Source organism: Tachyglossus aculeatus, chromosome X1 (genome assembly GCF_015852505.1).
Source record: "Tachyglossus aculeatus isolate mTacAcu1 chromosome X1, mTacAcu1.pri, whole genome shotgun sequence".
Classification (NCBI taxonomy): Eukaryota; Metazoa; Chordata; class Mammalia; order Monotremata; family Tachyglossidae; genus Tachyglossus; species Tachyglossus aculeatus.
The window spans coordinates 116886380-116908629 of NC_052101.1; the positions used below are offsets into that span (position 1 = coordinate 116886380).

The 22250-nt window shown below is 52.5% G+C and overlaps 1 protein-coding gene across 4 annotated transcripts in view; it reads right to left on the reverse strand.

Moving 5' to 3' along the window:
* EVI5L (ecotropic viral integration site 5 like) overlaps window positions 1–22250 on the reverse strand; it is a 46120-nt gene that overhangs the window by 9308 nt on the left and 14562 nt on the right. For 3 of the 4 annotated variants that reach the window (XM_038740458.1, XM_038740461.1, XM_038740460.1), the window contains 6 exons: window positions 19969–20066; window positions 19694–19754; window positions 9791–9844; window positions 7398–7430; window positions 5576–5716; window positions 2928–3056 (listed from right to left, as the gene is read on the reverse strand). In XM_038740458.1, coding sequence (XP_038596386.1) covers window positions 2928–3056; window positions 5576–5716; window positions 7398–7430; window positions 9791–9844; window positions 19694–19754; window positions 19969–20066 — 516 coding nt within the window. The remainder of the gene's footprint in view (window positions 1–2927; window positions 3057–5575; window positions 5717–7397; window positions 7431–9790; window positions 9845–19693; window positions 19755–19968; window positions 20067–22250) is intronic. The other variant, XM_038740459.1, reaches the window with a different exon arrangement.

Sequence of the window (22250 nt, forward strand, 5' to 3'; positions counted from 1 at the left end):
AGGGGGAGAAAGTTGACCTGCACCTGGAGGTGAGGGGGATTCAGCTGATCGATCGACAGTATTCATCGAGTGTGGAGCACTGGACTGAGCCCCCAGAGTTGGTAGACATATTTCCTGCCCACAAAGAGCTTCCAGTCTAGAGGGACTGCCCCATATTGCTTTGGTGGGAGTGTAGGGGAGGAAAATGAGGCTGGAGGCACTGGAGATTCTACCGTCTCCCTCAGTCAGTTGATCCACTGACTCATTACCAAGGCTGGGGGATGGCGGATGGGGAAGGGAGGAGGAGGAGGAGGTAACTGAGACCATTGCTCCAATGCTCCAGGGGAGGAACAGCAGATCCTGGGGGCTGGAGGGGGGTGAAAACCCGGGGCTAGTTATCCCCACCTACCACTCAATTCCAAGATAACGGGGGGAGGCAAGGAGGCAGGCAAAGAGGAGAAAGCCTGGGAGGGAGGAGTAGCATCATGGACCGAAGAGAGGCCAGGCACAGCCATGGTATTGCCACCTATCTACTTGTTTTGTGTTGTTGTCTGTCTCCCCCTTCTAGACTGGGAGCCCGTTGTTGGGTAGGGACCGTCTCTATATGTTGCCGATCTGTACTTCCCAAGCACTTTGTACAGTGCTCCGCACACAGTAAGTGCTCAATAAATACGATTGAATGAATGAACTCTCACAGGTAGGTCGAACCCAAATCCCTCCTGCTGCTCTAAGCTCAGCAGAGTTGGAGAACAGCCGATCCCCACTGTCTAGCGAGTAATTCCCCGTAAGCGAGACCAAGAGAAATGCCTCAGTCCAGGGCCCTCAAATGCCCTCACCTTCCCAGCCCACATGGCTCACAAAGTCCTGGAGCTCTGGTGAGAGGAACCAAACTCCCAGTCAAGACAGCCCTCTGATTGAGAGCGAGACCGAGAAAGACAGAAGACCCAGCTCTAGCACCCGGCAGAGGAGCTGTGGTCAGAGATTAGAAAAACGGTTCTAAACATAGCTCGCCCCAGTCAACTACCTCTTTCCTCACCTCCCTCCTCCTGCTCCAGGCCAGGCCCATCGGTTCTGAAGCCCTCGGGGGGGCATTCCGATCCGCTCCCTCGAACCAAGCACCCACGGGCAGGAGCAGTGATTCCCCAATTTGGGGGGCTGGGCCGGGTCTGGGAGAGAACGGGGCCCAGTGGAATAGCTTTGAGGTCAGGGTTGTGTCGAGATGAATCGGCTCTTGGCCCTGGCCGGGCTTGAGAGTGAAAGAGAGAGACCTGAGTCAATGTGAAACCAGCTCCCGGCTAGAGCTGTGGTGGCATCCTGGTTTCTGCTCTGCCCATTCACGGTCAGTAGCTCCTGCCCCTCTCTTCCCTCCCCCCATGACCCAGGTCCCCTGGGCTATCCGAGGGCTGGTGGGCAGTGTGGGGAGGGGTGGGCGATACAGACCAAACACTGCCCCAGGACAGTGGGCGAAGGGTGGAGAGCTGAAGTTTCTGGTCTCAGCTCTGGGCAGCAAGCGGGGCAAATGCTTAGTCCAGTCATGACTGGACAAAGTGATCAATCAATCACTGGTATCTTCTAGACCGTGAGCCCACTGTTGGGTAGGGACCGTCTCTATATGTCGCCAACTTGTACTTCCCAAGCACTTAGTAGAGTGCTCCGCACACAGTAAGCGCTCAATAAATACGATTGAATGAATGAATGAATGGTATTGGCCATAGCACCGTACTAAGCGCTTCAGAGAGCACAATACAACAGAATTGATGGACAGGTGGGTACCCATGTTCTCTGCCCACAACCTGATCAGCCTGGCACATAGTAAGTGCTTAATACCATAAAAGACACAAACAAACAAAAAAACCGAGCTTGCGCACAGGAAGCGCTCAAGAAACATCGATAATAATAACTATTACGGTATTTGTTAAGCGCTTAGTATGTGCAAAGCACTGTTCTAAGCGCTGGGAGGGATACAAGGTGATCAGGTTGTCCCACGTGGGGCTCACTGTCGTAATCCTCATTTTACAGATGAGGGAACTGAGGCTCAGAGAAGTTAGGGGTTGTTTGGGGGGGGGGCAAGATTCAGGGTTCGGCACTCAGCTCTGTCAGACAGCTGGGTTAAATGACCACCCCGGCCCCTTCTCTATCCCTGGAATTTGTCGCTGGGATTCCTGCCTCAGACCTTACCCTGGCCCAGAGTAGGAACCCAGCTATTCAGGACCTCTGTCAGTCGGCTCCCTCTCCTAACCCTCGGGGGCAGGAAGGAATCCGGGGTGGGTGGGGGTGCGCGCACACGCTTAGCGGGGAGAAGTTCTCTGAATCTACCACAGATAACACATCCACTGAGGTCCGCAGAGTTGGGCTGACCGCAGAGGAGAGGGAAATCAGAGAGGCGAGCAGAGGCAGGAAGATGGGGAAACCCAGAGCGGCTTTGAAATCACAAAAGCAGAGGAGGGGTGGGTATACCCTCCCTTCCACCCACCCGCTTTCCCCTGCTCTGGGAAGAGGAGTTGCTGGGTGTGGATGACGGGGAGGAGAAGGCTGAGGGAAAAAAATGGCACCTCTGCAACACTGGTTCTTGGGCCTCAGCTCTTCTGTCCCGGAGCTGAGCCCGACTCCGGGTAGCTCTCAAGCTAGACTGTCAGCTCCTTGCGGGCAGGGAACGTGACTCCCAACTCTGCTATACTGTACGCTCCCAAGTGCTTAGTCCAGTGCTTTGCCCACAGTACGCGCTCAATCAATACCACTGATTGACGGGAAAGTGAAAACGGGTGGGGAGTTCGGTGGGCGACAGGGCGGCATTCCGGAGAGGCAGGGGAAAGCTCGGCTCCCGGGCAGTCTGCTCCTCGGCCTTCCCTGTTCCCTCTGGGGATCCAGGTCCCGCCTCTCCAGACCCCATATGAGGTGGTGGGGGTGGGTGGGAGGGGGTGGCGGCGCCCTGCCCCTCGGAGCCCCACCTTCTCCATGTCCAGGACCTTGTCCTGCATCTCGCGGAGTGCGCTCAGGGTCTCCGTCTCCCGCATGCGCGACTGCTCCAGCTCCGTCTCCAGATGGGCCACAAACTCCTCCGTGAGGCGGGGATTATCCTGGGAGCGACGGAGAGAAGCCGCGGGTCAGTCTGCGGCCAGGGCTGAGGGGGCACCCCGGTCCCCCGTCCCCGCCAGCCTCTGCCCTCTTTTATGCTTCCCATTCAGAGGAGGAGGAGATGGTGGCAATGCCAAGACCAGAGGGATTTCAGGTAGGATCACCGGAAAATGGCACCAGGGTTCAGCATTTTGGCTAAAAGCTCCCGCAACGGCATCCCCAGCTCCTCTCCCACTATCGCCCTGCTGCCGTTCCTCGGGCTAGATTCCTCAGGCTGGAAAAGGGACCTGGAAAGATTGTCTAGACCAACCCCCTGCTTCTACTCCAGAGTCGTTTCCAGGAGGGCAAGACCTCAGAGAAGCAGCATGGTCTAGTGGATAGAGCACGGGCCACGGGGTCAGAAGGAACTGGGTTCTCATCCCAGCTCCGCCACTCATCTGCTGCGTGACCTTGGGCAAATCACTGCACTTCTCTGTGCCTAAAAAAATGTAAAAAATGGGGATTAAGACTGTGATGCCCCACGTGGGACAGGGCCTGTGTCTGACCTGATTAGCTCGTAGCTACTCCTGTGATTAGTCCTGTGCCTGGCACATAGTAAGCGCTTACCAAATACCAGAAAAAAAAAAAGGAGAGCAGCAGGGAGGCTTGTATCCCAGGTGTTTCTGGGACAGACAGTCCCAATAACACCATCTGGGCCGAAAATCGCATTTCTAGAACTACACCTCCCAGAAACTCTTGGGGCGGGGGGGAATGGGCAGCTGTACCAAAGAGGAGTTCCTTGTCGTGGCAGCTGGCTGCCTTTGTGCTTGCTGCTTTTGGGCTGCAGCTGCGTAGTCTCAGGCGGCGACGTGGCGGGAACACGGACGGTGACCGTGCGGTCCACCCCCTCGCCGGCCCTGTCTGCCGCGGTACTGAACCCCCGCCAGTCAGATGCGTTGGGGGGGTCCGACCTATTCTTAAAGCCCCCAGGGATGGGGTGAACCCGTGGCTCCTTGGACCAGCTGCTCAGGTGTTGAACGTGTCCAACCTAAATCCCTCCTGCTGCAATCAGCATCCATGTCCTGGATCCCACCCTCCACGGAAATGGCCAACGGCTGGTTGCGACAGTTCCAAGCCATACGGGTCTCCCCGGGACCTCCCTGCCTCGGGTCCTTTCCTGGCCTCCTCTGAGCCCAGGCTAAGTGGCCGAATCTGGGGGATGAGGTCACGGCCCCCAATCCTGTGGCTGGGCCGGGGGTGGGGGCGGAGGGGAAATGACTGGGAAGGCTACTGTTGTCGGCACTCTTTCTGCACCTGGCTTCACTAATGGTTAGCAAGAGAGATGAGCCAAAAGAAGGAGGCAGAGAGATGGGAGGGGGCTCGGGGGAAGTGATGGGGTACTCCTGGCAACCCCCTGCTTCCTCTCCTTCACTCCAGGGACTGCTGTTGCCAGCTGGGTGGTGATGACCTGGACAAACCGAGGGGGGAGACGAAAAACAGGGATGCCCGGGCACAGAGACCCCCGACCAAAGAGGGCCAGTCAGGGCAGAGAATAACGGAAGGAGCTGTGCTCCGTTTTCTCCGATCCCATCTCCCAACCTGGCTCTGCCGTCTTCCTCCCACGGGAGAGACACTACCGGCGGGCTGAGGAGAGGACAGAGCCCAGGGGGTTCCGCCTCTCCCACCCCGTCTCACGGTCCCGCCTCGATAGGCAGCCCCTGCTCCTAGCCTGGAGCCTCCCCTTTCTTGGAGGGTGGGGGAAACCGTTGGGCTTTTGTCCCTGCAGGTGCTGACGGTTCATCAGATAAAAAAATGGGTCCAGAGGCTGCCAAGAAGGGATTCTGCTGTCGCCCCCTGAGCTTACCACCAACTGATGACACTGGGCCCAGCTGCCATCAAAGAGACTCCCTCTTCCCTCTTGGCTGGGAAGCCAAGCTCCCTGCCGCTAACCAGAGCTTGGTGATGCATACCTCCGCCTCTGTTCCAACCTTCGGTACCCATCGGGGTCAGGGGAGGCGAGCCTCATCTCTGACCGGACTTTCCTCTTGGGACCCTCACCTCGCCCTTCCAGTCAGATTCCATTCCCCACACTCATCCTCTCGCCATGAGCATAGGATTCTGGGAAGAAGCCTGACCAGGTGTAGGCGCTGGACGGGGAAACACCCTAATGATACCGGGTGAGTTGGGAACGCACAAGCGGCCTCCCGGGTGCGGGCGGATCAGGGCACGCGTTGGAAAACTCCAGCAAGCCCCGGCAATTCCCACACACACACGCCGCCCGCGGCCCGGTCAGACCCGTCCCAGGCAGGCCGCCTCTCCCTTCCCCTTCTGTTCCCTCACTTGGTGTTCGTCGGTTTCCCAGCTGAGCAGCGGGAGAGAAGATGTGGGAGGAAGTGGGGGTAACTCTTCACCCACACCTCTCTCCCCAGTACCAGCCTGCATTAGTGGCGTGGGTTGGGGGTGGCACTGTGACTGTGCTTCCCCAATCGCACACACGCCCTCGGTTGAACCCCCCCGTGCCCGGGGCCTTGCTGGGAGGTACCTGCTGCTCCTGCAGCTGCCGGATGGTGCTCTGAGCCTTCTGGAGGTTCTCCGTAGCCGAGCTGCACTGCTGCTTCACCACAGCCAGCTCCCTCTTGATGACATAGTTCTCTTCGGCTTCCTGGGCCCGGGTGACCTGGCCCTGGAGATGGGAGAGAGAGTTACGGCGAAGCCCCTCTCCACCGGCTAAGGGTCTCTCCCCTGCTCCCCACTCCAACCACCCCGCCCCCATCAGCTGAAGTCTCCGGTCAAATCACTGTTACGTCTGGAGATTAGGGGGGAAGGACTTGTACTCTTATTGTTACATTGTACTCTCCCAAGCGCTTAATACAGTGCTCTGCACACAGTAAGCCCTCAATAAATACGATCGAATGAATGACCCTTGGGTTCCACAGGAGACTTATGAGTGATCAAGACATTCAAGGGCAGGAGGGGACAGGAGGAGCTTGCTGGTTTCATGGAGCCTAGGCAACCTGATCTCTAGATACTCCTGAGGGGCAGGACAATCCCTCTAGACTGTAAACTCGTTGTGGGCAGGGAAGGTGTCTACCGGCTCTGTTGTAGCGTACTCTCCCAAGCGCTTAATGTGGTGCTCTGCACAGAGTAAGCGCTCAGTCACCATTGGTGATGACGATTAGGACAGAAGCTGAGGGCATGTGGATTTGGGTCTTTCCACCACCTCTGGTCTGCAGGCGCCCCGGGGAAACATCCCCCTTAAATGCTCCAGCAGCCCCCACAGCGGCAGCTCTGGTTGCCGTTGCTCGGAGCCCGGGGACCAGCGGGGTGTGGCGGTGGGCGGGGGGACACCGCAACAGCGGCTCCCTCCGCCCCCCGCAATTTCAGGACCTCCATCCCCGTGGCCCAAAGGTCTCGTGTGTCTATCTGGTTCCGATACGGGGTCGCGGAACCCAGGGCCAGGCCCCGTCTCTATCTGGGCCTCAGCTTCCTCTATCGTCCGCAGCCCGTGGGGCTGAGAGGCGTCCCGCAGGGCTCTGGAGATCCTCGGTAACGAGGAGGGGGGGAAAACCGTTAGAGAACTAGAGAGAGCACTAGGTTCTCCCCGGAAATTCTCCCAGCAAGCTGCTTTGGGGTGGGGTGAGTATTGAAGTTCAGAGCTCTCCAGGGCCTTGGAACGTGTCACCCCCCCTGCCCAGCTAAGCTCTTAACTCTTAGAGAAGCAGCGTGGCTCAGTGGAAGGAGCCCGGGCTTTGGACTCAGAGGTCAGAGGTTCACATCCCGACTCCGCCAGTTGCCAGCTGTGTGACTTTGGACAAGTCACTTCACTTCTCTGGGCCTCAGTTACCTCATCTGGAAAATGGGGTGGGACAACCTGATCACCTTGTAACCTCCCCAGTGGCTTAGAACAGTGCTTTGCACATAGTAAGCGCTTAATAAATGCTATCATTATTATTATCATTATTGGAGAGGAGGGATGGCAATCACTTATTCGACTCCTCTCCCAAGTGCTTGACACAGTGCTCTGCACCCAGAAAGTGCTCAATAAATACCGCTGATCAATCGATCGAAAGACATACGTGCCAGTGCCCTAGCAGGACAAACGCACATTTTTACGGTTGCAGTCGCCTCCCCGTCAAGGGGCTCGATCCAGTCACAGATGCACACCTGCTCTGTGCCCTTGCTGTCCAAGCCTCCTACCCCCCATGCAGTCAGAAACCCCCCACCCCCACCCCACAGATGGCATCCGGGGAGGGAAGAGGGGGTGGAGAGGCAGGGGGGGGGAAAGGTGGGGCAGGGGGCAGGAACAGGGCCGGAGATGGAGAATGAACAGAAAGGAAGGAGAAAAAAAATTAAAGGTACGGTACCTGGATTAATCTATCAGCTAGAGCAGCACTCTCCTACCCGGAGGCCATGGGGAGGGAAGGGGAAATGATGGACGGAGCACAGAGAAGGACAGGGAGAGGGAGAGAAACAGGACAATAACCAGCACGTCACTACAGCAGTGGAAATAATAGCTAAAAGCAGAGGAGTGAGAGAGAGAGAGACAGAAAGAGAGAGCCTGCGAGGGCCAGAAACCACAGGCGGGAGAAGGATTCCAAGCCAACACCACTCTACCCCGGAGACGTGAGGTCGGAAGAAGGGAGGAGGGGACCTCGGCGGCTGCCACGGGGCATGGACACCGGGTTCCCATAGAGGTAAAGCCAGACTTCCGTCCCCTCAGCTCATCTCAAAGCAGCTGCGGGGCCTAACGGAAAGAGCCCGGGCCTCCGTTCCAGTTCCGGCTCTGCCGCTGACCCGCTGTGTGACGTCGGGCAAGTCACTTAGCTACTCTGGGCCTCAGATCCCTCATCCGCAAAATGGGGATTCAATACCTGTGCTCCCTTCTGCCTGGACCACGAGCCCCATATGGGACCTGATCACCTTGAATCTACCCCAGCGCTTAATACGCTGGTTGGCCACATAGTAAGCACTTAACAAATACCACAGTTAATAAAAATAATGATGGCATTTATTACGCGCTTACTATGTGCAAAGCACTGTTCTAAGTGCCGGGGAGGTTACAAGGTGATCAGGTTGTCCCACGGGGGGCTCACAGTCTTCACCCCCATTTTACAGATGAGGGAAGTGAGGCCCAGAGAAGTGAAGTGACTTGCCCAAAGTCACACAGCTGACAATTGGCGGAGCCGGGATTTGAACCCATGACCTCCGACTCCAAAGCCCGGGCTCTTTCCACTGAGCCACGCTGCTTCTTATTACTATTATTATAGCCAAGCAGCAGTATGGCCTAGGGGAAAAAGCATACGCCTGGGAGACAGCGGACCGGGGTTCTGATCCCAGCTCTGTCGCTTGTCTGCTGCGTGACCTTGGGTCAGTCACTTCGTTTCTCTGGACCTCTCAGTTCCCTCCTCTGGAAAATGGAGATTCCATACCCGTTCTCCCTCCCCCTCTGACCGCGAGCCCCATGTGGGACAGGGACTGTGTCCGACCTGGTTATCCCGGACCACCTCAATGCTCGGCACAGTGTCTGGCGCAGTGTAAGCGCTCGACAAATACTACCGTAATTACAATTCTTAACTCTTCTGCCAGGAAGAGCAGTGAAAATCGCGGGGAAGCTACCAGCCAGTATTTCGTTTAAGGTTTTCAACTTCATTACTCGTGGGCGCGTGCGCGCGTGTGTCTCTGGTGGAGGATTTAGGGAAGAAAGTCAAGTGTCAGAGTCAAATGCAGCTGCAGCAGCTTGAGCTGGAAGTCACTGCTGCTTTTATTTTCAAACGCAAAAAGAAAACAGGATTAAGGTGGCAAAACTCCGGGCTGAGACAGGAAGTAAGAGGAAGAAAGCCAAGCGGGGCCTCGGCCCCCATGAATAGAATCAGCCACCGGCGCGGGGCGGGGAGTGGAAGGGCCAGCTGCTCAGGTCTCTGGGCTCTGAGCGGGGCCCTGTCTGCAGCTTCTCAGGGGAAAAGGGTCCTGCCTGGGCTCAGGCTGAGCCTGCTTTCCGAGAAGGAGGGGACCCAGGGCCGGAGCCCAGGTCGCCCCCAAGACCACCCACCCGCCCCTTACTGCTGCAACACCGACGGCGCTAGCCATGCCGCTACCTAAAAACGGCCCAGCACCGGTAGACACGTCCCCAGCTTTTGACACCGCACCTGAAGTCGGCGTCCGTCGGCCACTCAAATTACATTCCCAATTCCGCCGTAACCCAATTCCAGTGTCGATTGCACCCCGGTTTAATTAGGGCAGGAGAGACAGCGTCGTCGACCAGGGGTAGCATTACCCACAGCCAAATTATGATTATTTCCATCCGGGCAATTAGCGTATAACCCCAATCCCGGTGCTAATTACGGGGTAACCCAGATTACAGCGTGACAGAACAAGTGGCAGCTCCAATTACACCACAACCCCAAATTACGCTGCAACCCGAATCCCGCCAGTATTTCCACCGTAACCCAAAAGACGGCAGAGACTTCACCGCAAGCCGGATCACAGTGCACCACCCGCCAAGCTGCGACTCCAGCCTCAGAGCGAATGACGCTCAACTTGGGAGCCCCACCGGAATCCCACCCTGACGTCAAGGGGGGCAAGCGGTTTTTGTCGCTTGGGTTGGCGGGGGGACAGCCCTTCAGGAAGGAATATAGGTGGGCTTGGGTGGGGTGGGTGTCAGGTACTTCCACCCCTCGAGGGAGGGTGTGGTGTTGAGCCCAGCCAGATTTAGAGGATTTTTCCAGAAGGAGGTGGGCGGGTGGGGCTTCCCCCTCACCTTCTCCAGCGTCTCAATCCGTTGTTTCAGGAGCCGGTTTTCTGTTCGGAGTCGCTGCGCGCGTCGGGGAGGAACGAGAGAGACAGAGAGAGAGATCCTGTCAGCGAGAGGACTTAGAACTCAGCGCTTAGAACAGTGCTTTGCACATAGTAAGCGCTTTATAAATGCCATTATTATTATTACCCCTGACGCTAAGTTCTCAAAGCCCCCCAGCTGCGGGCACCAATCAACTGCATTTATTGAACGCACCGTGCTAAACGCTTAGGAGAGTATAACAGAGTTGGTAGAAACGTTCCCCGCCCACAGTGAGTTTACAGTCTAGGTAGGGAGACAGACATTAATATAAATAAATAAAATTATGAACATGGACATCAGTGCTGTGGGGCTGAGGGAGGGGTGATAAAAGGGAGCAAATCCAAGTGCAAGGGCATCTTCTGGTCAAGCCAATCTGTTTATCCACCTCAATGACAACCCGCCCCCCTCTTCTTCCCACCCCTCCCACTCTTCCTTCTCCTGGAATATTCCCTCCCCAACTCCAAAAACGCCACTGGCCTCTGGTCACGCTAATTACTCCAGCTCCCTCTAGCACTTCCACTCATTTTCTGTAAATTAGGTGTCCGTGTTTTTGTTCATGCTCCTTGTACCTGAGGTTCGTTACCCCCAGCACTTCCACTGTGTCGAACCGTGTGCTGGAGGACAGTCAGTTCTGCCAGAACACGTGTTTCCACTACGCGTTTTGGCCAGAACGTGCCGGCAGAATCAAGGAAACGTTCTTCTGACCGCGCACCGCCTGCCTGGGGGAGGGTGGGCTGCGGGGGCAGGTCGGGCTTTCGGAAACAATTAGAAACTCAGATCTACTTTGAGACTTCATCATCAATCGTATTTATTGAGCGCTTAGTGTGTGCAGAGCACTGTACTAAGCGCTTGGGAAGTACAAATTGGCAACATATAGAGACAGTCCCTACCCAACGGTGGGCTCACAGTCTAAAAGACTTAATAAGACTAAAAGTCTTAATAAGTGATTGCAAAATTGGGAAGAGCAGATATCATTAAAAAAGGCTAGGGACCTGTTCTTAAATAGTCTATCCACCCCACTGCTCAGCGCGCAGTAAGCACTTGAGAAAGACCCTCATTATTCTCATCATCACCAATCAATCAGCGGTATTTATTGAGCACTGGCTGTGAGCAGAGCACTGTACTAAGCGCTCGGGAGGGGACGCGACAACAGACGTTCCCTGCCCACAAGGAGCTTACAGTCTAGTGGGGGGAGACAGACATTAATATCAATAATTTACAGCTACGTACATCGGCAGCCAGGAAACCAGACCTCAGACCAGAGGAAGGCCAAACCAAGCCTGAGGGCTCCTATTTGTGAAATGCCACAAAATGAAGTAAAGAAGTGTGGGTGCCAAGCACTGTACAAAGCACTGCGGTAGACACAGGATCATCAGGAAGGACACGGTCCCTGCCTCAGTCTTGCTGGATGAGCCAAAAGGAGCTGGGACCTAAACATGGATCCTACCCTGCCCTCAGAGCACTTACAATTGAGCCCACCGTTGGGTAGGGACCGTCTCTATATGTTGCCAACTTGTACTTCCCAAGCGCTTAGTACAGTGCTCTGCACACAGTAAGCGCTCAATAAATACGACTGATTGATTGAGTCTTTGCTCAGAGCTCTGTGCAGTGGGGCTTGATACCGACTATCAATCCATCAGGGGTATTTATTATTATTGTTATTATTATATTTGTTAAGCGCTTACTCTGTGTCAAGTGCTGTTCTAAGCGCTGGGGTAGATACAAAGTAATCGGGTTGGAGACAGTCCCTGTCAATCAATCAATCAATCGCATTTATTGAGTGCTTACTGTGTGCAGAGCACTGTACTAAGCGCTTGGGAAGTACAAGTTGGGCTTGGGAAGTACAATGCTGAGAGGCAGCATGGCTGAGAAGCAGCACGGCTCAGTGGAAAGAGCACGGGCTTGGGAGTCAAAGGTCACGGGTTCGAATCCCGGCTCCGCCACTTGTCTGCCGTGCGACCTAGGGGCAAGCCGCTTAACTTCTCTGTGCCTCAGTTACCTCATCTGTAAAATGGGGATGAAGACTGTGAGCTCCCCCGTGGGACAACCTGATCACCTTGTAACCTCCCCAGCGCTTAGAACAGTGCTTTGCACATGTTTAACAAATGCCATCATTATTATTATTACACGTCACTCCTAGTCAATCTCTCCATTTTACTGATGAGGTAACAGGCCCAGAGAAGTGAAGTGACTCAACCAAGGCCACACAGCAGACAAGTGGCAGAGCCGGGGTGAGAAGCCAGGTCCTCTGGCTCCCAGGCCGAAGGTCTTTCCAGAATACTCGACTAAGCGCTTACTACTGATTACTCCCTGAGGTCTTCTTGGGTCCTTCATTAGCACATCACCAATTTCTTCCAGCACAGAGTTGGCCTCTTGCCCTCTCCTGGGGAGCTTCTCCTTGTGGGCAGGGAACATGTCTGCAGACTCTCCCAAGCGCTTAGTACAGTGCTCTGCACATAGTGCTCAATCAATACCATTGATTGATTGATTCTAGGACAGTCTAGGTATACTGGAAGGCCAAAGGAAAAACTGAAACCTCCCAGGGCGATCTTCCACTCAATCAATCAATTGTATTTATTGAGCGCTTACTGTGTGCAGAGCACTGTACTAAGCGCTTGGGAAGTACAAGTTGGCAACATCATCATCATCAATTGTATTTATTGAGTGCTTACTGTGTGCCGAGCACTGCACTAAGCGCTTGGGAAGTACAAGTTGGCAACATATAGAGACAGTCCCTACCCAACAGTGGGCTCACAGTCTAAAAGGGGGAGACAGAGAACAAAACCAAACATACTAACAAAATAAATAGAATAGATATGCACAAATAAAATAAATAAATAAATAGAGTAATAAAATCAACTCAATCAACAGAGCTGGGGAGAGAGGTTTCGGTTTTTTTGTGGCATTTGTTAAGTGCTTACTATGTGTCAGCAAACTGTTGGGTAGGGACCGTCTCTATATGTTGCCAACTTGTACTTCCCAAGTGCTTAGTACAGTGCTCTGCACACAGTAAGCGCTCAATAAATACGACTGAATGAATGTCAGGCACCGTTCTAAGAGCTGGGGTAGATTCAAGATCAGCAGTTTGGACCCAGTCCCTGTCCCACATGGGGCTCACAGTCTTAATCCCCGCTTTACAGATGAGGTAACTGAGGCACAGAAAAGTTGAGTGACAAGATACAAGACATTTAGATCAGACACAGTCCCTTTCCCACCTGGGGTTCACAGTCTAAAGAGAAGGGAGAATCGGTGTGGAATCCCCATCCTGTAGATGAGGAAACTGAGGCCCTGAGAGATTAAATGACTTGCCCATGGTCACACGGCAGTCCAGTGGTGGAGGCAAGATTGGAACCCAGGTCTCCCGACTGTATTCTTTCCACTAGGCCCTGCTGCTTCTCCCTGCTACTCCCGGGCCATCGCCATCCTCCGCCCTAACATAACTTGCAGAAGGGAACTGAGGGAGGAGACTATGAAAATAGCAAGAGTCTAGGAGGAGAAACAAAAATCAAACTGGGATTACAAGGCTGATCCTGGAGGAAGAAAGCTAAAAGAGCAGTGGCGGGTGGGTGGGCTAGGGGCAGGGAATCAATCAATCAATCAATCAATCATATTTATTGAGCGCTTACTATGTGCAGAGCACTGTACTAAGCGCTTGGGAAGTACAAATTGGCAACACATAGAGACAGTCCCTACCCAACAGTGGGCTCACAGTCTAAAAGGGGGAGACAGAGAACAGAACCAAACATACCAACAAAATAAAATAAATAGGATAGAAATGTACAAGTAAGATAAATAAATAAATAAATAGAGTAATAAATATGTACAACCATATATACATATATACAGGTGCTGTGGGGAAGGGAAGGAGGTAAGATGGGGGGATGGAGAGGGGGACAACTGTTTTCAAGTATAAGAAAGTTAATTTCATCTACATCTCGGTGACCCTTGACTTTCCAGCTCCCCTGATCCCAGAACAAGATCAACGGGCTTCAGGAATACCTTCTGGTCTGCAAGGGTAGTTAAACTTCCCCGGCTCACCCACGCCGGTGATCACGGAACCGGCCAACTCTCTTTCTGAACCGATTCAGGAGAAGTCAGCAGGCTCTTTTTCGGCCAGGCGGTCCCCTGGGTCACTTGGGATGACGGCCTGCCCAGCCTCGGTGCTCCCCCCCCCCAAACCCAGGGGTACACACTGCACCCTTCCCTCCTCTGGACTCATCCCAGTTCCATTCTGGGAAAGCGAGAGGGGCGTACACCCTCACCCCAGCCCTGCCCACCTAGACTGTAAGCTCGTTGTGGGCACGGAATATGGCTGTTCGATTGTTCTCTCCCAAACGCCTGGTACAGTGCTCTGCATAAAGTGCTCAATCATCATCATCAATCGTATTTATTGAGCGCTTACTGTGTGCAGAGCACTGTACTAAGCGCTTGGGAAGTACAAGGTGGCAACATATAGAGACAGTCCCTACCCAACAGTGGGCTCACAGTCTAAAAGTCTAGAAACTCAATAAATACGACTGACTGACTCCCAGGGATTTGGGGAATGGGCCTGGACGCCTGGTCTTTCTGTCAGGGTGGGACTGGAGTCAGAGTGAGGAGGGAGAGAAGGGAGCCTCCCGGGGAAGCAAGTTGTCCAGGAGTGGAAGTCCAGGTTGGGGGGACCCTCTCCAACTAGGTCAGTGGACTAAGACACCTCCCCTCAGGGAGCGACATATTCCTCCCTCTCCCCCGGCCCAACTCACTCGGTGTTGGAGAAGTGGAAGGACTGAACTGAAAGCTTAGAGAGCGGTCTAAAGGAGAAGGCATTTCGTGGACAAGGAGAATAAAGCTCCTCTAATCATCTTGCACTTCGTTCATTCAATCGTATTGATATGTTGCCAATTTGTACTTCCCAAGCGCTTAGTACAGTGCTCTGCACATAGTAAGCGCTCAATAAATACAATTGATGATGATGATGATGATGATTGAGCGCTTACTGTGTGCAGAGCACTGGACTAAGCGCTTGGGAAGTCCAAGTTGGCAACATGTAGAGACGGTCCCTACCCAACAGTGGGCTCACAGTCTAGAAGGGGGAGACAGAGAACAAAACAAAACATATTAACAAAATAAAATAAGTAGAATAAATATGTACAAGTAAAATAAATAAATACTTGTGTATATATCTTTAAATTCTACATTACAAATTATTTATTTACTTCTATTAATATGTGTGTGTGACTTTGGGCAAGTCACTTAACTTCTCTGGGCCTCAGTTCCCCCATCTGTAAAATGGGGATTAAGACTGTGAGCCCCACGTGGGACAACCTGATTACTTTGTATTCCCCTCAGTGCTTAGAACAGTGCTTGGCACATAGTAAGCGCTTAACAAATGCCATCATTATTATTAATGTACGTCTCCCCCTCTAGACTGTAAGTTCGTCTGTGAGCTCGATATGGGCAAGGGAACCTGCCTGCTAATTCTGTTGTACTCTCACAAGAGCTTAGTACAGTGTGAGCCCATTGTTTCTAGACTGTGAGTCCGTTGTTGGGTAGGCACCGTCTCTATATGTTGCCAACTTGTACTTCCCAAGCGCTTAGTACAGTGCTCTGTACGCAGTAAGCACTCAATAAATACAATTGACTAAATGAATGAATGAAATGCTCTGCACATAGTAAGCGCTCAATAAACACCACTGATTCACTGATCTCCACCTCTCTCTTCCCCTCTGTGAGTGGTTTAAGGCTCCCAATGAACCACCCCCACTTTCCAAGGCCGTCCCCTATAATAATAATAATAATGATGATGATGGCATTTATTAAGCGCGTACTATGTGCAAAGCACTGTTCTAAGTACTGGGGAGGTTACAAGGTGATCAAGTTGTCCCACTGGGGACATTAAAATTACACATTACAAATTATATATTTATTTCTATTAATGTGTGTGTGACTTTGGGCAAGTCACTTAACTTCTCTGGGCCTCAGTTACCTCATCTGTAAAATGGGGATTAAGACTGTGAGCCCCAATTGGGAGAGTACAGTACAACAGAGTTGGCAGGCACACTCCCTGCCCACAAGGAGCTTCTGGTCTAGAGTGTGGAGTGCTCCACCAGGGTGCTTGGGAAAGAGAAGACCAACTTGTACTTCCCAAGCGCTTAGTACAGTGCTCTGCACACAGTAAGCGCTCAATAAATACGATTGAATGAATGAATGAAAGACCCAGACCCTGCCTTGGTGGCAAGGAAACAAGACAGACAAATAGCCACTAAACCTGAACTCTCCCTTGTATTCCCCCCAGTGCTTAGAACAGTGCTTGGCACATAGTAAGCGCTTAACAAATGCCATCATTATTATTAATGTACGTCTCCCCCTCTAGACTGTAAGTTCGTCTGTGAGCTCGTTATGGGCAAGGGAACCTGCCTGCTAATTCTGTTGTATTGTACTCTTGCAAGAGCTTAGTACAGTGTGAGCCTGTTGTTTCTAGACTGTGAGCCCGTTGTTGGGTAGGCACCATCTCTATATGTTGCCAACTTGTACTTCCCAAGCGCTTAGTACAGTGCTCTGCACACAGTAAGCGCTCAAGAAATACGACTGAATGAATGAATGAGTGAAATGCTCTGCACATAGTAAGCGCTCAATAAACACCACTGATTCACTGATCTCTATCTCTCTCTTCCCCTCTGTGAGCGGTTTAAGGCTCCCAATGAACCACCCCCACTTTCCAAGGCCGTCCCCCATAATAATAATAATAATAATAATAATGATGGCCTTTATTAAGCGCTTACTATGTGCAAAGCACTGTTCTAAGCACTGGGGAGGTTACAAGGTGATCAACTTGTCCCACGGGGGGCTCACAGTCTTAACCCCCATTTTAAAGATGAGGGAACTGAGGCCCAGACAAGTTAAGTGACTGGCCCAAAGTCACACAGCTGACAAGTGGCGGAGCTGGGATTTGAACCCATGGCTTCTGCCTCCAAAGCCCGGGCTCTTTCCACTGAGCCACGCTCCTCCCACTGAGCCGTCTTCCCCGGGCAATTCATTCCCTATGAGAGTCGATTCAGATTTAGTGGCTATTTGTCTGTCTTGTTTCCTTGCCGCCAAGGCAGGGTCTGGGTCTTTCATTCATTCATTCAATCGTATTTATTGAGCGCTTACTGTGTGCAGAGCACTGTACTAAGCGCCTGGGAAGTACAAGTTGGTCGTCTCTTTCCCAAGCACCTTGGTGGAGCACTCCGTACTCTAGACCGGAAGCTCCTTGTGGGCAGGGAGCGTGCCTGCCAACTCTGTTGTACTGTACTCTCCCAAGCGCTTAGTACAGGGCTCTGCACCCAGTGGGCGCTCAGTAAATACCACTGATTGATCTTGACTAACGGAAACCTGGATGACTTATTTATTTATTTATTTTACCTGTACATATCTATTCTATTGATTTTATTTTGTTGTATGTTTGGTTTTGTTCTGTCTCCCCCTTTTAGACTGTGAGCCCACTGTTGGGTAGGGACTGTCTCTAGATGTTGCCAACTTGTACTTCCCAAGCGCTTAGTACAGTGCTCGGCACACATTAAGCGCTCAATAAATACGATTGATTGATTAATTGATTGATTGGATGTTCCCAGTGTTCCCGGTGTTCCCGATCCAGATGGGCCTATTCTGCCCCCTAGTGGCAGCCTGTCCAGCGACGGGGTGGGGGATTCATTCAATCGTATTTATTGAGCGCCTACTGTGTGCAGAGCACTGTACTAAGCGCTTGGGAAGTACAAGTTGGCAACATCTAGAGCCGGTCCCTACCCAACAGCGGGGATGCTCTCGGCTTCTTTCTTTCTTCCCAATCTGAGGCGGAACCCAAGGATCCAGGCGTCAGTAGCATCATTACAAATAAACAGAATTATAGATAATAATAATAATAATAATGATGGTATTTGTTAAGCGCTTACTATGTGCAAAGCACTGTTCTAAGCGCTGGGGGATACAAGGGGATGAGATTGTCCCATGTGGGGCTCACAGTTTTAATTCCCATTTTAATAATAATAATAATAATAGCATTTGTTAAGCGCTTACTACGTGCAAAGCACTGTTCTAAGCGCTGGGGTAGATACAAGGTAATAATAATAATAATGATGATGGTATTTATTAAGCGCTTACTATGTGCAAAGCACTGTTCTAAGCGCTGGGGAGGTTACAAGGAGATCAGGCTGGCCCACAGGGGGGGCTCACAGCCTCCATCCCCATTTTCCAGATGAGGGAACTGAGGCCCAGAGAAGTGAAGTGACTTGCCCAAAGTCACACAGCTGACAAGCGGCGGGGCCGGGATTTGAGCCCGTGGCCTCTGACTCCAAAGCCCGGGCTCTTTCCACTGAGCCACACCTCATTAAGAAAAAAAATTAACTGAATGATAAATATGTACCTATATACACAAGTGCTGAGGGGCAGGGAGGGGGATAGAGGAAAGGAGGGGGAGCAGAGGAAAAGGGGGACTCAGTCTGGGAATTTCAGGCACCCAGAAGCTTAGGGAACCAAAGCAAAGCAGCATGGCCTAGTGGATAGAGCATGGCCCCGGGAGTCAGAAGGTCATGGGTTCTAATTCCGGTTCCACCATGTGTCTGCTCCTATTTTATTTGGTTAATATTTTTTGTTTTGTTCTCTGTCTCCCCCTTCTAGACTGTGAGCCTGCTGTTGGGTAGGGACCGTCTCTAGATGTTGCCAACTTGGACTTCCCAAGCGCTTACTACAGTGCTCTGCACACAGTAAGCGCTCAATAAATACAATTGAATGAATGAATGCTGTGTGGCCTTGGGCAAGTCACTTACTATCCTATTTATTTTGTTAATAACGTGCATATACCATCTCTGTATGTTGCCAACTTGTACTTCCCAAGAGCTTACTACAGTGCTCTGCACACAGTAAGCGCTCAATAAATACGATTGAATGAATGAATATAGCTTTGACACCTGTCTACGTGCTTTGTTTTGTTGTCTGTCTCCCTCTTCTAGACTGTGAGCCCGTTGTTGGGTAGGGACCGTCTCTATATGTCGCCGACTTGTACTGCCCAAGTGCTTAGTACAGTGCTCTGCACACAGTAAGCGCTCAATACATACGACAATGAATCCTATTTATTTTGTTAATACTGTGCATATAGCTTTGACACCTGTCTACATGCTTTGTTTTGTTGTCTGCCTCCCCCTTCTAGACTGGGAGCCCGTTGTTGGGTAGGGACCGCCTCCATATGTCGCCAACTTGTACTTCCCAAGCTCTTAGTACAGTGCTCGGCACAGGGTAAGCGCTCAATAAATACGATTGAATGAATGTATGACAGAACTTCTCTGGGCCTCAGTTCCCTCATCTGTAAAATGGGGATTAAGACTGTGAGCCCGATGTGGGACAGGGCCTGTGTTCAACCTGACTTGCTTGCATTCTCCCCTAGTGCTTAATAATCATAACGATGGCATTTGTGAAGCGCTTACTATGTGCCAAGCACCGTTCTAAGTGCTGATACAGTGCCCGGCACATAGTAAGCCCTTCACAAATGCCACAATTACCATCATCATCATTAAGGCTCTCACAGCACTTTTGAAATCTTCCAAAAACACTCAGAAAGGCCAGCAACTGCCTCAGAAGGAGAGGGCTTTAGCAGCTGCACGGCACGTACCGCTCGGACTGGGGATGGGGATGCGGGGGGTCTCAGCCCGAGAGACCCTGCCCTTTGAACAGCCCTCTGTTCCCAGCCTGCACGACTGGACTGATGGGGACAGTTCTGGATCCAAGGCCAGTTCCCTGGATGGCCAATCACTCACTCAGGACAAGAGGCGAGTTCCCTGGACCGGACAAGACAACCCTTGGGGGCCTGGGACTTACTTTGATCTCAATCTGCTCCTCCATCTCTTTGTTTTTGATGGCCGCATACTCCTTCTCCAACCTGCACAGCCACAGGACCCGTGGAGTCAGTCACACAGACGCCTCCCTTTCTCATCTCTCCCTCCCATCCCCTCCCTCTCTCCAAGGAACCCCAAACTGGGAGCTCCCCGTCCATCCCGGCCGCTTTCCCAGAAGACCCCACCCGAGCGCTTAGCACCGCGCCATGACCCTCAGTAGGGGCCCGACCAATACCTCGGATCGATTGACCCACTTACCGTTTCATCTTCTTGGAGTTGTATTTGACTTGATAGGCCTTGAGGATCAGCTTGTCGGGAGAACTGTCAAACTGATGTGGGATCACCTTCTGGAAGTACTGTGGACAAAGCCCGAGACATCACCACCTGGCCAGGGGCTGCCACCCACCAACCAAGCAGCAGCCGCAGCTAGCTCCCGGGCCCCGGGAGGGGCCGGGAGTGGGGGTGGCAGACATCCCTGGAATCCATATCTTCCCTGCACTGGACCTCTCTGGCCTCTGAGACCATCACTCCTCCTTCCCTCCTACTCCATCACAGGCCAGAGAGGTCCAGTCAGGACGGGGGAGTTGGGAAGGTACGGATTAGTGAGAGAAGCAGCCTACTCTGGGACAGGGGAAGGGACCATAATCAGACCACTGGCCCTTCCTGCCACCCCTCCAAGTTGTCCTGAGCTGCCTTCGGAGTTTTAGAGTTCCCTGAAGGGGTGGGGGCTATGGAGATTTCTGAAGGAGGGAAAAGCAAAGGACAGGATGGGAAGACTGAGGCAGCTGCCCCAAGCAGATGGTGACATGGAGAGACAGGAAGGAGAGAAGGAAAACGTTAAAATGGAGGGAGGAAGAGGAAGAAGGGAGGAGGATGAGGAGAAGAATGGGGGGGGAGGAGGAGGAGGGAGGGGAGGATGATGGAAGGAGAGGGAGGAAGGCGGAGAAGGAAGAAGGGAGAGGAACGAGGAGGAAGGAAGGAGGGAGAGGAGGAAGGAAGGAGGGAGTGGAGGAAGGAAGGAGAAGAGGAAGGAAGGAGAGGAGGAAGGAAGGAGAGGAGGAAGGAAGGAGGTGGAGGAGGAAGAAAGAAGAGGAAGGAAGGAGGGGGAGGAGGAGGAAAGGGGGGAGGAGGAGGAAAGGAGGTGGAGGAGGAGGAAAGGAGGGGGAAGAGGAGGAAAGGAGGGGGAGGAGGAGGAAAGGAGGGGGAGGAGGAGGAAAGGAGGGGGAGGAGAAAGAAAGGAGGGAGAAAAGGATGAAGAAAGGAGGGGGAGGAGAAAGAAAGGAGGGAGAAAAGGATGAAGAAAGGAGGGAGAAGAGGAGGGAGAAGGGAGGGAGAAGAGGAGGGAGGGGAAGGTGAAAGGAGGAGGAAGAAGATTTCATTTGAGGTAGAAGGTGATGGAGAGCCAGTAGATGGATTTGAACAGCAGGGAGGGGAAAAACGAAAGTCCACTCCTCTGGAGGGAGAAAAGGATGAAGAAAGGAGGGGGAGGAGAAAGAAAGGAGGGAGAAAAGGAGGGAGAAGGGAGGGAGAAGAGGAGGGAGAAGGGAGGGAGAAGAGGAGGGAGGGGAAGGCGAAAGGAGGAGGAAGAAGATTTCATTTGAGGTAGAAGGTGATGGAGAGCCAGTAGATGGATTTGAACAGCAGGGAGGGGAAAAACGAAAGTCCACTCCTCTGACTCGAGACAGCAAGGCCCTTGGAAGCAGGGGCTGCCGTGTCTGCTCGGCACCCAGACCCCGGCAAAGTGTTCGACCAGAAGCCGGGGCAGCATAGCACAGTACAGTTCGTGTTAGATGCCCAGACCAGGCGGAGGAGGGCAGGAAGAAAGAGATTTGGCTCTTTGCTCCAAACTGGTCTTTCTCTAGGGCTGAGGACAATGGGCCCCCCTATCTCTGGACACAACTGTGGGCTTTGTGCATTCTCTCTCAGCGCACCAGCTGGGGAAGAGGGGGAGGAAGAGGGGAAAGGGGATTCAGCCAACTAAGCCCTCATTCCTCTTATCCCACCCCTTTCTGCGTCATCCTTGCACTTGGTATACACCCTTTATTCACCCCTCCTTCAGTGCCATAGCACTTACGTACATGTAGACTGTAAGCTCGTCTTCTAGACTGTAAGCTCATTGTGAGCAGGGAATGTATCTGTTTATTGCTGTACTGTACTCTCCCAAGCGCTTACTACAGTGCGCCACAGGGTAAGCACTCAATAAATACAACTGAATGAATATCCATAATTTATATATACATATATATTGTCTGTCTCCCCTTCCAGACTGTAAGCTCACTGCGGGCAGGGAATGTGTCCACCAACTATGCTATATTGTATATTGTGAGAAGCAGCATGGCTTAGTGGAAAGAGCGTGGGGTTGGGAGTCATGGGTTCTAATCCCGGCTCTGCCATTTGTCAGTTGTGTGATTTTGGGCAAGTAACTTCACTTCTCAGTGCCTCACTTACCTCATCTGTAAAATGGGGGGTAGGACTGTGAGCCCCACGTGGGACAAGCTGATTACCTTGTATCCACACCTGTGCTTAGAATAGTGCTCGGC